Source organism: Giraffa tippelskirchi, chromosome 12 (genome assembly GCF_054371585.1).
Source record: "Giraffa tippelskirchi isolate mGirTip1 chromosome 12, T2T-mGirTip1v1.2.pri, whole genome shotgun sequence".
NCBI lineage: Eukaryota > Metazoa > Chordata > Mammalia > Artiodactyla > Giraffidae > Giraffa > Giraffa tippelskirchi.
Genome location: NC_137286.1, coordinates 147,946,675 through 147,960,346, shown reverse-complemented (window position 1 = coordinate 147,960,346; position 13,672 = coordinate 147,946,675). Strand labels below are relative to the sequence as shown.

Here is a 13,672-nt window from a genome sequence, read left to right as displayed (position 1 = left end):
GTTTGGGGAGTGGGAAGGTCCTGATGCAGGCATGTGGGGTGTTAGGATGCTGGAGAGGGCTTGGCGTTGGGACGTGGGGACAGGGTGCACGGAGTTTTCGTGTTGATCCATGGCATATCAGCGTTTCCCCATCTTTATGGTTCCATTCTCACTTTTGCATCTGCTGATGGTGGGCTTGGAGTTTGCTTAGAGGCTGCCCAAGCCAGGACTCCAGGGTGGGCAGAAGCCCTCGGGTGTGACTTCATCTTCTTGCCATGCCCGCCTCACCCACCACCTCCTCTGAGGCTTAGCCCCTGAACGAGGAATTTCTGTTCTCTTTTTATGGCCAAATCCACTTCCTGGAAATTATAGACCACTTGGGGTTAGTGGTTTAAGATAACTCGTCAATTTTGGTCAGGAAATGGCCTGTAAAATTAAGATGAACTTGCCAAAGCAGGAAGATGGGTTCATGGTGGGGGAAAAAAAAGTGCTGCAGCTTGGATAGTGCAGCTCCTGGGTCCATGGGTTTTGGGTAAGTACACGGAGAGGTCCGCAGTCAGCCCCAGTCGCTGATAAGCTGGGGTGACGCGCTCCTTACCACACAGGATGAGCTGCAATCTGTTCGATTCATCCCGCATTCACCTTTATCTTTAACAAATACTTGTGCGTGTAAACATTACGCGAGCAGCAGATGCTTCTTATCAGTTTGTTAAAGCAGCTTTGAGCAAATAGCTTCTGGATGCCTTAGTAATAGTTAAAATGTGTTTTCCTAAGTACTTGAAAATAATGAAATTTTATTTCTTTATTCTTAGAATTCAGGCTTTTAAACCTTTAAAAAATTTCTGTAATCAGTCATTTTTTATTATTTCTTGTCGGCCTTAGATTTTTCTCTTCTTTTATGGGGGTTATCATTCACTAACATATTATAGAGATGTGTGTTTTTTTCTTGACTGGAAACCACATAACTTTGGGCACTGTTTTAGGCTGGAAGCCAAATTTGTAATCCACGTGCCTTTTTTTTTTTCACATCAGTGAAAATAAAACAAGCAAAGCTAAGAATTCACCTAAGCACAGAACACAAATCAATCTGTTCTGAGCTCAGTATCTTGCTTATGACATTCAAAATAATTTGAAATTGCATTCAGTAAGTGAATGTTGAGCACTCATTCTGGGTCAAAAAATACGCAAGCAGGGAATCCCTGGTTGTCCACTGCTTAGGACTCATCTAGTCCTAGACTTGCACTGCTGGGGGTGCTGGTTTGATCCCTTGTTGGGGAACTAAGATCTTGCAAGCCACTTCGCACAGCTTGTATATGTATATGTGTATATATATATATAATGCATATGGGCTTCCCAGGTGGTGCAGTGGTAAAGAACCCACTTGCAGGAGACCTGGGTTTGATCCCTGGGTTGGGAAGATCCCCTGGAGGAGGAAATGGCAACCCACTCCAGTATTCTTGCCTGGAAAATTCCATGGACAGAGGAGGCTGGCAGGCTATAGTCCATGGGGTCACAAAGAGTCAGACACAACTTAGCGACTAAGCAGCAACAAAACACATATATCAGCTATATATATATCCCATATATATTCTGCATATATCAATATAATTAAAGATATTCATTTGTACATTTACTCATAATTAATATTTATTGTACACCCAGGATGTGGAACAAAAAGCAGACAAGTATTCCTACCCTCAAAGGTTGTGTATGGCATTAATACAAGCAATTTTAGCCTTTGATCATGCTGGACTAGAAATTATTTTAAAAGATGTCTCTCTTGGCAGTTTTAGGAATGGCTCAGCTTCAGAAATTCAACTTTGTTACAAAAGATGAAGAAAAGAACTAAATTTTCTTACAGGAAATATTACTTATTTTGTGTCTCTAAAGTAAATTCACGAGACTAGCAAACATTCAGGGTTATCCCATTTATTTAGAGATTAGAAATTTTGAAATATCTCTCGGGTGGGAAATGAATTAGCTGGGTTTTCCTCTCTGCCCTGGAAATTACACAAAGCTGGCTATGGGAAAACAACTTGGATTTAGGGTGGACAAAGGCATCAGATGAGGAAATACCAGATGCAGGAAAGGACATCAAAAAGCAAGTGGGTTTCTCCAGTGTTCCTGGCTCCCAGGCACTTGAGCGAGAATGGCGTGTGTCCCAACAGTGATGATGCAAGACCGTGGTCCTCTGCCTTACTTTGCGCTGCTGGATGGCACGGCGGCGGGACCCAGGGTGGAGAGGCTTGAGGCCAGTGGTCGGGGCGGGGGTGGTTTTGTCACCAGCAGGGCTGCACCCCAGGGACCTCCAGCTCAGAGGCTGCAGGGGTCATGTCACCCTTCCGAGTATGGAAACCCCGGGGGGACAGACGGCGTAGCAGCCCCCAGAGAGGAGGGCGGGTGTCCTCTGACTCAGCACCTTCTTGAAGCTGGAGGAGATTTGGTCACAGCCAGCCCCTGAGCCCTTTTCTCTTGAGTTATGCTGTTTGGCAGAATTCAAGTCTTGTTCCAGGGACCAAAGTTTTCCAGATTTCCTGGGCAAAACCCGTCTGATTTGTGACTTAGGGACCAATGAATCAGAAACATGGAGACTGTTTGTGGGAAAATATTGAGTGGCTTTAGAAAGAAAATGTAGGTCAAAGTTCTGGGTAAGGTGTGTTAGCCATCTGTCCGACAGTGGCAGGCCACATCCCATGTTATCTTGCTGCTGTGAGAAGCTGTTAATGTAAAAATCTCTGATGAAATGTATGGTGTTACCGAGTCCTTTTGTTGGGGAATGATTTTAGAAATGACCCTTAAAAGGCTTAACTCTTAGTTGGCAATTCTCTTCTTAAAGTGGAGAGTAGGTAAGGTCAGCTGAAGTTTCCAGTATGTCCAAGTGTCACAGTAACATGTTGTCGTATCCAAGCCGTATCTGCCATACTGGAGCAGAACAGCCTGGCGGGCTACAGTCCATAGGGTTGCAAAGAGTCGGACGTGACTGCAGAGACTTAGCACGTGTGCACACAGTGTATTCCTGTTAATCCGAGCTTCTAATTGATCCCTTTCCCCTTTGGTCACCATGAGTTTGTGCACAGTGCATTTTTAAGGAGGCAATGCTTGGAGCATATTTCAGGCTCTCAGAGAGACATTTTCCATAGATTCAGTCTAGGGGGGTTTGGTTGTTGTTGTTCAGTCACTAAGTCTTGTCCGACTCTTTGCAACCCCGGGGCCTGTAGCCTTGCAGGCTCCTCTATCTGTGGGGTTGTCCCAGCACAGATAGTGGAGTGAGTTGCCATGCCCTCCTCCAGGGCATCTTCCTGACCCAGGGACTGAACCTACGTCTCCTGCTTGGCAGGCGGGTTCTTTATAACTGGGAAGCCTGGGAAGCCTGGGGGATTGGCTAGTAGGTTGTTATAGTCAGATCTGTTGAACACGATTTATCGAAGAGGAAGGCCTGACTCTGACAGTGGATGTGAGTAGCGCTCAGTTCGACGATGTCTCCAAAGAACTGGCCATGAGGAGCAGGCAGGATGCAGGCACTTCTGAGGCGGGTGGGAGAGCTGACCAGGGAGGACAGCTTTGGCGAACATGAAGGACGCTTGGCGTTTCTCTCTCATTTCCTGGAACCACTCCCGGCCTCTGCGTGTGTGCAGATCCCGTGTCCTCAGCTGCGTCTTGGTTTCTTTGTGCCTCTAGGCCTCCTGTGCAGGGGCAGCATCGTTATGGGGTTGGGACACCCAGCCTCGTGTCTGCTGATTGGCTCGTTGATTGCCAAGGCCATGCAGAAACAGTTGAGATTCGGAGATGCATCTAGAATCTATTCATCTGCAGATGGCAGAGGTGAGGTTACCCCAAGAATCCAGCTGAGAGCTCTGGAAGCGCAGAAAAGAGAGACCCTTTCTGAGCAAATGTGACGGAGCCCAGGTGCGGAGGAGGACTCTCGGGGAGCTGTGAGCCCCAGGAGGTACCACACGCTTCCTGAAAGCCCTCTTCCTGTGGGTGCCTGCTTTGGGGGTGCAGGATACGGAGACCCACAAAGCCTAGCTTTTCCCATCAGCCATGTGGGGCAGAGAATGGGGTGTGCAGGGGGCCAGCCAGCCCAGGCCTGTGACCTCAGCCTGATCATTAATCATTACCAGCATTCCCATTCACTCCAGGAGCATCCTTATCTGAAAGATGAGTTGTGCGGACAGTCTGGTGCTAAGGAGATTCCGTGGTTAACGCTTTCCGCCTTATCTTGAGGAACAAAGCGCATTCTTTGGGGCTGAGATGTGCTGAAGGATTTAAAGGATAATATCAAAAATTTCGGAGATTTGGATGTAAAATGCGGAGATAGTGGAAGAGACAAGCTGGTTTTCACTGCTTTTCTCTGCTACTTGGCATCAGTGAAGCTTGTTTTGGGAGAAAAGTCACGAAGGCAGGGTTCGGGGACGTCACTTCTCTTTTTTGGAAGTAGAGTTGATTTACAGTGTTGTGTTAGTTTCTGGCAAACAGCAAAGTGATTTAGTTACACACACATGCACACACACGCATATATATACACATATACGTATATATGTATATACACACACATTCTTTTTCATGTTCTTCTTCATTATGGTTTACTATAAGGTACTGGATCTAATTCTCTGAGCCCTACAGTAGGTCCTTGTTGTTTATTTTGTAAATCGTGGTGTGTATATGTTAATCCCCACCTCGTAATTTATCCCTCCCCTCTCTTTTCCCTGCATAACCCTAAGTTTGTCTTCTATGTCTGTGAGTCTGTTTCTGTCTCTAAGTCCGCTCATGTCATATTTTAGAGTGCATCTATAAGTGGTGTCACACGGTATCTGCTGAGGCATAATTTCAGGGTCAGGAGGGGATGCCACCAGGACTCTTGGGCAAGTGGACTTGCCTCTTGGGCAAGAGGACTCTGGCCTCATCCTGGGAGAAAGGCCAGCAGGGCCCTTAACTTCTTGGTGTGCGAGCTCTACGTGGAGACGCGCCCCCCTGCCCCCGATCCACCCACTTCTGTTCTTGCCCCACAGCTTGGAGACCTGACCCTGGGGAAGCCTGGTGACCGTGAGCTCTGGCCACTGCAGGGTGACCCCTTCCGTTGTTCACGGACCAGCCCTGATAGAGGCCAGAAACCTGTCCAGCGTCATGGGCGGAATGAAGTGGGGTGGAGGGGGACTGGGTGCCCCTTGGTGGGGAGGGGGCTGGGTCCCGAGGCGTGGAGGGGATCAGGCGCAGGGGGGAGGGGGTTTCAGGAGACAGTGCTGCAGGGGGTGGAGTGGGGCACAAACCCTGCAGAGGAGGCAGCCGCGGCCCCGGTTGGAAAGCGAACACGTGGAGGGGTGGTGTGCAGTTTGGGGGTGAAGCTGGAGCCCTGGGAGCTGGAGGAGCAAGGCGGCCTGGGGAGCCTGTGAAGAATGTCTTGGCCTTTTAAGGGAAACTCGAGTGTAATATAAACATCTCGTGGGTCATTAGATGCCCTGATGAAGCATTGAAAGCAGGAAAGTAATTGTGTCTCGGACCTAAAAGTTAAACAGTGCAAAGGCATTCTCGTGACCCAGTTCCCTCTGGGGAGTCTGGACACAGCTGGGCCGTCGCGCTGTCTGAGCTCGTGGTGTGCCCACGTGTACACGTATGGGGACACGTAAGCACATGCTGCCTCTCGTAGGAGAAGACGGGAGGTTTGGAAAGAAGAGGTGGTCTGTGATGGATGGACCCTGTGGGAGGACAGCCTGTGGCATCGCGTGTGTCTCCTGCTCCTTTGCGTCTTGAATTTTCCACCTAGAAGGAGCAGGGTGTTAGTATTTAGCTCTGATGAGTGGCTGTGTGTATTCTCCACGCAATTCTGAATTTAGATGCATCTTCATTTTCTTTCCAACTATATCAAAGGCAAGAGGAGAAGGGGTGACAGAGGCTGAGATGGTTGGATGGCGTCATGACTCAATGGACATGAGTTAGAGTTAACTCCGGGAGATGGTGAAGGACAGGGAAGCCTGGCGTGCTGCAGTCCATGGGGTTGCAAAGAGTCGGACACAACTTAACGACAAAATATCGAATTAACTCACATTGTCACAATTTTTAGTTTTTGTCTGTGCAGAGAAAACACACACCCCACACCCCATGATAAAAGTTGGCACAGTGAAGTGAGGACAGTTCTGTCTGTCAGACACTCTACCTTGTGGTTAGATAATCTTTAAACAGATTTTGGTTATAGAGATAAAAGTCCGCACATCTCTTTAACCCATGCCTTCTTCCCTAAGTGGTAGCAGGTCTGAGTGTGAGATGCATCCTCTTGTGCGACCAGCATTGTGAACCCCAGGGGTGCAGGTCTAGCTTGTCCAAGGCGGCAAGCAGGCTTCCGGAGTCCTTAGCAGCTCTTTCCTGAGTCTGGAAACAGTTGGTGCTTCCTGGGCTGCAGGTGCTACAGCTCCTACCTTCATCCCTGAGAGGAAGTGTCTCTCTGGGCAGCAGCTGCAGGGAGCTCTGTCTGCACTTCCTCCAAGCAGACAGCTCGGAAGCCCCCTGATGGGGAGGTGCCTTTGATTCCCAAGGTCACATCCTTGAACTCCAGCCGGGCGTGCTCCCGTGCAAGGCCCCCTTGGGGCGGCTCCCAAGGACACCCTGACTCCCTTCTAGACACGGTGGTCTCTGGGCTCTGGAGGAAAGTTCCACATACGCAGTGAGAACCCCAACATAAACCGCATTTGTTCCGGGTTCAGTGGGAGAAAAGGGAGCCTCAGCTCCAGGGGGCATTCTCGGTTCGGAGAGGAAATGGGGACCCCCCAGGCAGACAAGGTATTCCTGGGACTGGCTCCTCTGTGGACCCCGGGCTGGCGGGGGTCCAGGCTGCAGCTGCCCCGACCATGTGGACTCAGGACTCCAGCTTGCCGGCCTTGGGCCCCAGTGGGGACACGTGCTGTCTGGCTCTCGCAGCCGAGATGCCCCAGGCCTGGAGGAGTGCTATTCCTGTGGTCCAAAGGTGGCTGAGAACAGATGAGAGCCTTCTTTCCCTGTAGACGTTTTGTCAGAAAGAACGCCCCTGTGTGCCCGCCTCCCCTTCCTTGGCCTTGGAAGCCCCCCCCCCCCCACCGTTTACGTCAGGGGTGGGGTGAGGGGAGCCAGACCCTCCCCAGGTGGGCGGCCCCAAGGGCGGGGGTCACAGCCCCGCAGCATGCCTTGCCTTCCCCCACCCTCCGCCCGCAGTTTTCCAAACGCCACTCCTGAATTTTCTGGAGTTTTGAGTCATTTCCAGCCCTGTTTGGAAGGAGAGCTTTGAGCTAACGCAGACCGCCGAGTGGGCTTCTTCCCGGAGGCAAGGCCGGCGGAACACAGCCACGGGGACCTGGGGTCGGCTCCCGCGGCTTCAGAGGCAGCGGGAGGCGCTCGGTCCTCACCACGGGGAGACCTAATCAAGGGGGACATCCGAGAGGTTGCTGCAGGGCTGGCCCCGTCCAGCCATGCCCACCCAGCTCCTAGTTTCCTGGGGCCTGTCTGTCCGTCCCCCGCAACACGGAGGGGGCGCGGGTCCCGAGGGCGGAGGCTGTGTATGAGCAGTTAACGCTCGGGGCCTGGGAGCAGAGCGTCAGCCAGCGTCGGGGCCCCCGAGGGGTCATCAGCCGCTGCCCTGTCCCTCAGGGTCCCGGCCCCATGGACATCGGCCGTGTGTCCCCGCCAGCTGGCTCGGACCCCTTTTCTGTCTCACTGAAGCGGCCCGGTCTCTCTGGGGACTGCTCCCGCCCCCCCTCACTCAGGATGCGTGTCCCGAGATAACCCTGGCTGCCTTGCGCATCCAGTCCCGGCTGCCTTGGCCCTGAACTGCCCGTGTCTCCACCCCCGGGGCAGGCCCCCTGCTGTCTGGGGCTGACTCCTGGTATTGGCCCTTCCAGGCACCCTCATTTCTTCTTTGCCCCCCTCCCACCACCACCTCAAGACCCCCTGGCCTGCTCTGCAGCCCCTCCCAGCAACCCCTGGCGTGAACACCGCCTGTGAGTAAAGTAGTGTCCCGCCCCCGTCTCGCACGCCCCCGGTCACCGCGCCCTGCGTGGCCTTGGGGCCCCGGCACCTTCACTTTCTCAGCCTCCCTGCCCTGTGAGCATCTCTGTCACTCCTGTCTCTGAGTCTTTTCCTCCTCCCGCAGCCTCTCCAGCTCGCTCTCACACATGCTGAGGTCAGCCTTGGCCCCTTTGCCATCTGTGCGGTGAGAGGCCGGAGTCCCATTACAGAAGGTGTGACACAGACCCGGGCAGGGCGGTGCCCATCATATGGGAACTTTGTGGTCTTCAGTGGGGCTGTGGCGGCGGGAGTCCTCACAGATGTGCTGGGAGGTGTTATTAGTATTAGTCGTTGTGCAGCTGTAGTTGTGGTCGTAGCAACAGCGGGGAGGAGCAGGTAGACTGTTATTGTTAAGAGACTCAACGGACATGCGTTTGAGCAAACTCTGGAGATAGTGGAGGACAGGGAAGCCTGGTGTGCTGCAGTTCATGGGGTCACAAAGAGTCAGGCATGACTGAGTTACTGAACAACAGCAGTATTAGTAGTATTAACAGACGTAGTACTGGCAGCAGCAGTGGTTTTAGTAGGGGTATTAGCGATAGTAGTATTAGTAGTATTCACAGATGTAGTAGCAGCAGCAGTAGCATCTACAGATGTGTTAGTAGTAACAGCAGGCACAGCGGCAGCAGCAACAGTGCTATTTGCGGATGTATTAGTAGACGTGTTACTATCTGCCGAGACAGCAGTCGTATTAGTAGATGTGTTCGTAGTATTAGTAGAGGTGTTAGTACTATTAGTCAAGGTACTATTAGATCAGCAGGCATAGTGGCAGCAGCATCTATAGATGTGTTAATAGTAGTGGTATTAGTGGGTGTACTGTTAGTATCAGCAGGAGTAGTAGTAGCAGCAGCAGTAGCATTAGTAGATGTGTTTGTTAGTAGTATTAGTAGATGTATTAGTAGTATTAGTAGAAGTACTATTAGATCAGCAGGTATAGCAGCAGCAGCAACAGTGGTATCTGTGGATGTATTAGTAGATGTGTTAGTATCTGCCGAGGTAGCAGCCATATTAGTAGAGGTGTTAGTAGTATTGGTAGATGTTGTTAGTAGTGTTGGTAGAGGTGTTAGTAGTATTGGTGGATATGTTAGTAGTATTGGCAGATGGGTTGGTAGTATTAGCAGATGGGTTAGTAGTATTGGTAGATGGGTTAGTAGTATTAGTAGAGGTGTTAGTAGTTTTGGATGTGTTAATAGTATTGGTAAATGTGTTAGTAGTATTGTCAGATGGGTTAGTAGTATTGGTAGATGTGTTAGTAGTATCAGTAAAGGTACTATTAGTATCAGTAGGCACAGTAGCAGCAGCATATGAATGTATTAGTTGTATTAGTAGATGTATTAGTATCTGCGGACGTAGTAATCGTCTTGGTAGATACACTTTCAGTACCAGCAGGCGTAGCAGCAGCAGCAGCAGTGTCTATGGTTACAGCAGTGGTCCAGTGTTCTTGCCTGGAGAATCCCAGGGACAGTGGAGCCTGGTGGGTTGCCGTCTATGGGGTCGCACAGAGTCAGACACGACCGAAGTGACTTAGCAGCAGCAGTGTCTATAGATACAGCAGTGGTAGTGTTAATAGCAGCTGCCCTGGACTGGCAGAACGTGAGATGAAACCTGCTTGCCACTGTTGACCTGGCAGACTTGCGTTGGGGAAGAGCACAGGGCGGTGTGGACATGGACAGGGCTCAGGGAAGATGCTGTCACAGAGACTCAGGATGTGGGGCGTGAGCTGGAAAGCTAATACTCAATGGGAGAGAGGCATCGTCAAGACTCACTTGTTGCCTTTAAGGCAGATGGAGGGAACGGAGGCATGTGTACCAGCCCGTGATGGAAAAGGACACTCCTGGCCAGTTCGTAAACGGCTGCAGCACGAGACGGTGAGAAGAGTCCCTCATTCGACGAAAGTTCTTTGGCCGAAGTTAGTAACCGCACGTTCCAGTTGGGAGAGGTTTGCATGTCGCCCATCACTATCTGATGGAGAACAGACACTGTGATTTGGTTTCACCCAAGTCTAGACTTCTTAGTGGTCCTGACTAATTTATAGATTTCTTTTCTGATAAAACTGAGTTTTTATATGAACCCACAAGTTAGAAATAGCGAATTTGTTCTATTTTTGGTGCCTCGCTTTCAGCATCACAGCAGATAAGCACTGACTCTTCCTTTCTCATCATTTCTGAATAATCTTCTTGTTTTCAGCCTCTTGCTAATCTGGCGTTTCCTTCGGTCATTCTCAAGGGGCTAAAGGATTAACTAATGTTAATCAAACATTTTGAAATAATGTCATAAACTATGCTTTAAGGAGCACAGAGTACTTTTTGGAAGGTTGAAAAATGCTCCACATTTGTGTTTCTCACGTTTTGTTTGGCAAGATAGTACTTCCAGCTGTAGAGACGGGGTAACCCTTCCTCAGTGTTGTCATTATGTAACAATGCTGCCTGTCACAGCTGTTATCCCAGGAGAGGGGCTCCACAGAGAGCATCTTCCATGTTTGGTGGACCACTTGATGGTGTCAGAGAGGCTGGCGAGGTCCCCGGCTGAGGGATGTTCTGTTTACTGGAAAAGTTCAGAGTTGGAGACTTGTTTTTACATCCAAGTGGTTAAAAAATGGGACATGTAGTTGGGATGGAAGAAAAAGCCCTTCTTTTTCGCTGGTCCAAAAGAATTGGGTCATTCCTAAAGCAAACCAAGTTTAATATAGTAATCTAAATAGATAATTATATTGGGCAGAGAGAGAATAAAAGAGAGCCAGACCTTCAGCCAGATATTTGGGTATATTTTATAAAGTATATATTTTTAAAGAAAAGACTATGAGAAATGCTTTATATCTTAAAAAGGAAGGGAATTCACCTCTAGGGTAGTATGGACAGGATTCCACATTCTCAGAACAGGACAGGAATGGGGGAGGTCCACTAGGATAATTGGGAAGGGCATTTTGAGAGGCAACTTTTTAAAAAAGTCAACACACCAAAGTTAGTTCCGCAGATGTAAGACTGGGATGGGTCTCTGTCTACAGAGGTGCAATGTGTCAAGACCATGCCACAAACGGTAATAAGCCAAAACAAACTCATTATTTGTGAGCAAGAAATGGGAGATTCTTGAATTTACTATATAATTCATTCTTGGAATATTTCCCCTGTAACACAAGCACTTAATTGTCTTCCTTTTCAATAGCATAATGGTGACTTTGTGGTGCATTCATGAGAATTGTGAAGTTTGGAATGTGACTTTTATTTTAAGATTTTGAGGGAACTCCTAAAGGCATTTCACTTTTGACCTTTAACATGAAACTTGTGGTTCATCACTGCTGGGTAAGGGGCACCTAGTGTGTGCATTTTTGTTGTGTCTGGAGGTCTGGTTGTGTTGCACAGTGAGGCGTGTAATACACGTGGAGCAAGTTTGCCTCCTGTTTGTTCCTTGAACAGATTCACGTGTTCAGTTCTTTTCAAATCGAGCTTTAAAAAACACTGAGTTATTTACACTTGGTAAAGTTTATCATTTAGTAATGGATTCATAAACAAAAAAGAGCTCCAGATTACAGGGGAAAACTGCCAATAGGAACAGAAAATATTAATGAAGACGAGAAAGATGGGGATGAGATCTCAGAAGGGGAGACCCAAAGAGTTATCTAATGTGCAGAAACTAGAGTTTGCAGGCACTACAGCAGGGAAAAATAGGGAAGTTCTTTGGGGTACCGGGTGGATGTGGGGCATGATTCAGGCAAAGACAGTGGACACAGCCAGCAAGAGTGGTACAGCCTTCTGGGTGGCAGCCCAGGTGAGATATGCACATGGCAGATTCGTTGAACAATAATGCAAACAAAGTTAGTGTCTGAGAACGAAAGAGCAGTCTGGAATGGCACTGGTTAGAAAGTTGAACAACAGTAACAAAATTACAAGCGTGAAGTCTTAGGGGAAAACTCTCTGAAGGAATCATCTAAACACTCCTAGGACTTCCCTGATGGCTCAGATGGTAAAGTGTCTGCCTACAATGCAGGAGACCTGGGTTCAATCCCTGGGTTGGGAAGATCTCCTGGAAAAGGAAATGGCAACCCACTCCAGTATTCTCGCCTGGAAAATCCCATGGATGGAGGAGCCTGGTGGGCTTCAGTCCATGGGGTCGCAAAGAGTCGGACACTTTCACTTTTCAAACACTCCTGAGTGGCCGGTATCTGAGACTGGGAAGTTTTCCCCTCCAAGACAAGGCCCATGTAGTAGGAGTTTGGCGTATTTTGGTTTCCTCCTGTGACCGTCGGTGTGTATGCCACTCTCAGAGCCCCAAAGAGAATGAATAGAATGTGTCTTGTCTCAATTCAAGAGATGAGGAGCTGAATTAAGCAATCTGTTATGTGGCTTGCCCACTCAAGGAACTGATGATCTACCTGGAAACGTTGTTGCAAAGACGTTACAATGTCCCAAGCTGAGGATTGAATGAGCTCAGAGAATGAGCCCGTTTTGTGGGGAGGAGCCAAAGACGTCCTGAGATGACGGATGAGAAGTGTGGGGTTGGCCTCTGGGGAGGCACCGCGCAGAGTGGCACTGAACTCCAGGAGAGCCTCACCTTCTATGGTGAACGGTGATTGAAAAAGTGAAAATGCATCAAATATACCAGGAGATGTAGTACAGGGACGCATATACAGGGCGTCACTGGTGCTCAGTGCTAAAGAGCCTGCCCACCAGTGCAGGAGATGCAGGTTTGATCCCTGGGTCGGGAAGATCCCCTGGAGAAGGAAATGGCAACCCACTCCAGTGTTCTTGCCTGGGAAATCCCATGGATGGAGGAGCCCGGTGGTCTACAGTCCATGGGATCGCAAAGTCTCAGACACAACTTAGCGACTAAACAACAAGAACAGTAGTTTCATAAGAAAAGGGGGCTCCCGTGTATCTGAGGAAATGTTGGTCAGGAGAGTGTCGAGCAGTGCAAATGACATTTGGAAACATTAAAGGTGGTAGGATGATGGGCAGGCCTGTTGCCCCATTTGAAATGCTCCCTGTAGGGCTGGGGCCATGTGGATAATCTAAGTGGCTCATTGCACGAGGCTTGGAGAAGCTGTTTGGGGAAAAATTATGGAAAGAGGAAAAGCCACGTAGTGATCATCCTGCTGGCAGGGATGACAGAAACCAGTGTACTAGCTGGTCCAAAGTGGTGCAAAAAGAGGAGGAAATCAGGCCCAAGAGTGATGAGTACAGATAATATGTGAGCAGAAAGGAAGATATTTAAAGGACCTGTTTGGGTGGAGTGAAAGGAAAGGGAAGTGGGTGGAAATGGAGGAGGATGGAATAACTTCCCTGCCAAAGGAAATTATAAGGAGAAATGGGATTTGGAAATGCAAATAACCATCTTAGAGGTAGAAAATGTAACTTGTATCTTGGTAAAAGAAAATTTCCCTTTCTTGGTATGAAAAGGGTTGTCTCCTTGATCTTTGTATTAGATGGGGCTGGTATATACCGTAGAGCAGGTGGCTTGGAAACAAAATCTATTTCTCATGGCCCTAGAAGCTGGGAAGTCCAAGATCAAAGTACTTCAGAGTACATGTCTGGTGAAGGCTGGCTTCCTGGTCTGCAGACAGCTGTCTCCTGGCTGTGTCCTCGTGAGGCAGAAGGGTGAGGGAGCTCTCTGGGGTCCCTTTTATAAGGGCACTAATCCTATTCGTGAGAGCCCCACCCTCATGACCTAC

At 49.2% G+C, this 13,672-nt stretch overlaps 1 protein-coding gene across 10 annotated transcripts in view; it reads left to right on the top strand.

The window, feature by feature from the left end:
- Positions 1–13,672, top strand: part of COL4A1 (collagen type IV alpha 1 chain) — a 135,615-nt gene that overhangs the window by 9,063 nt on the left and 112,880 nt on the right. Inside the window, exons 1-3 of one of the 10 annotated variants that reach the window (XM_081551877.1) lie at positions 7,525–7,940; positions 8,093–8,180; positions 9,792–9,875. The exons of 6 other annotated variants lie outside the window; for them this stretch is intronic. In XM_081551877.1, the coding sequence (XP_081408003.1) occupies positions 9,792–9,875 (84 nt within the window). In that variant the 5' untranslated portion in view covers positions 7,525–7,940; positions 8,093–8,180. Of the gene's footprint in view, positions 1–7,524; positions 8,181–9,787; positions 9,876–13,672 lie in introns of those variants that run through there. 3 more of the 10 variants (XM_081551891.1, XM_081551878.1, XM_081551892.1) reach the window with 3 other exon arrangements.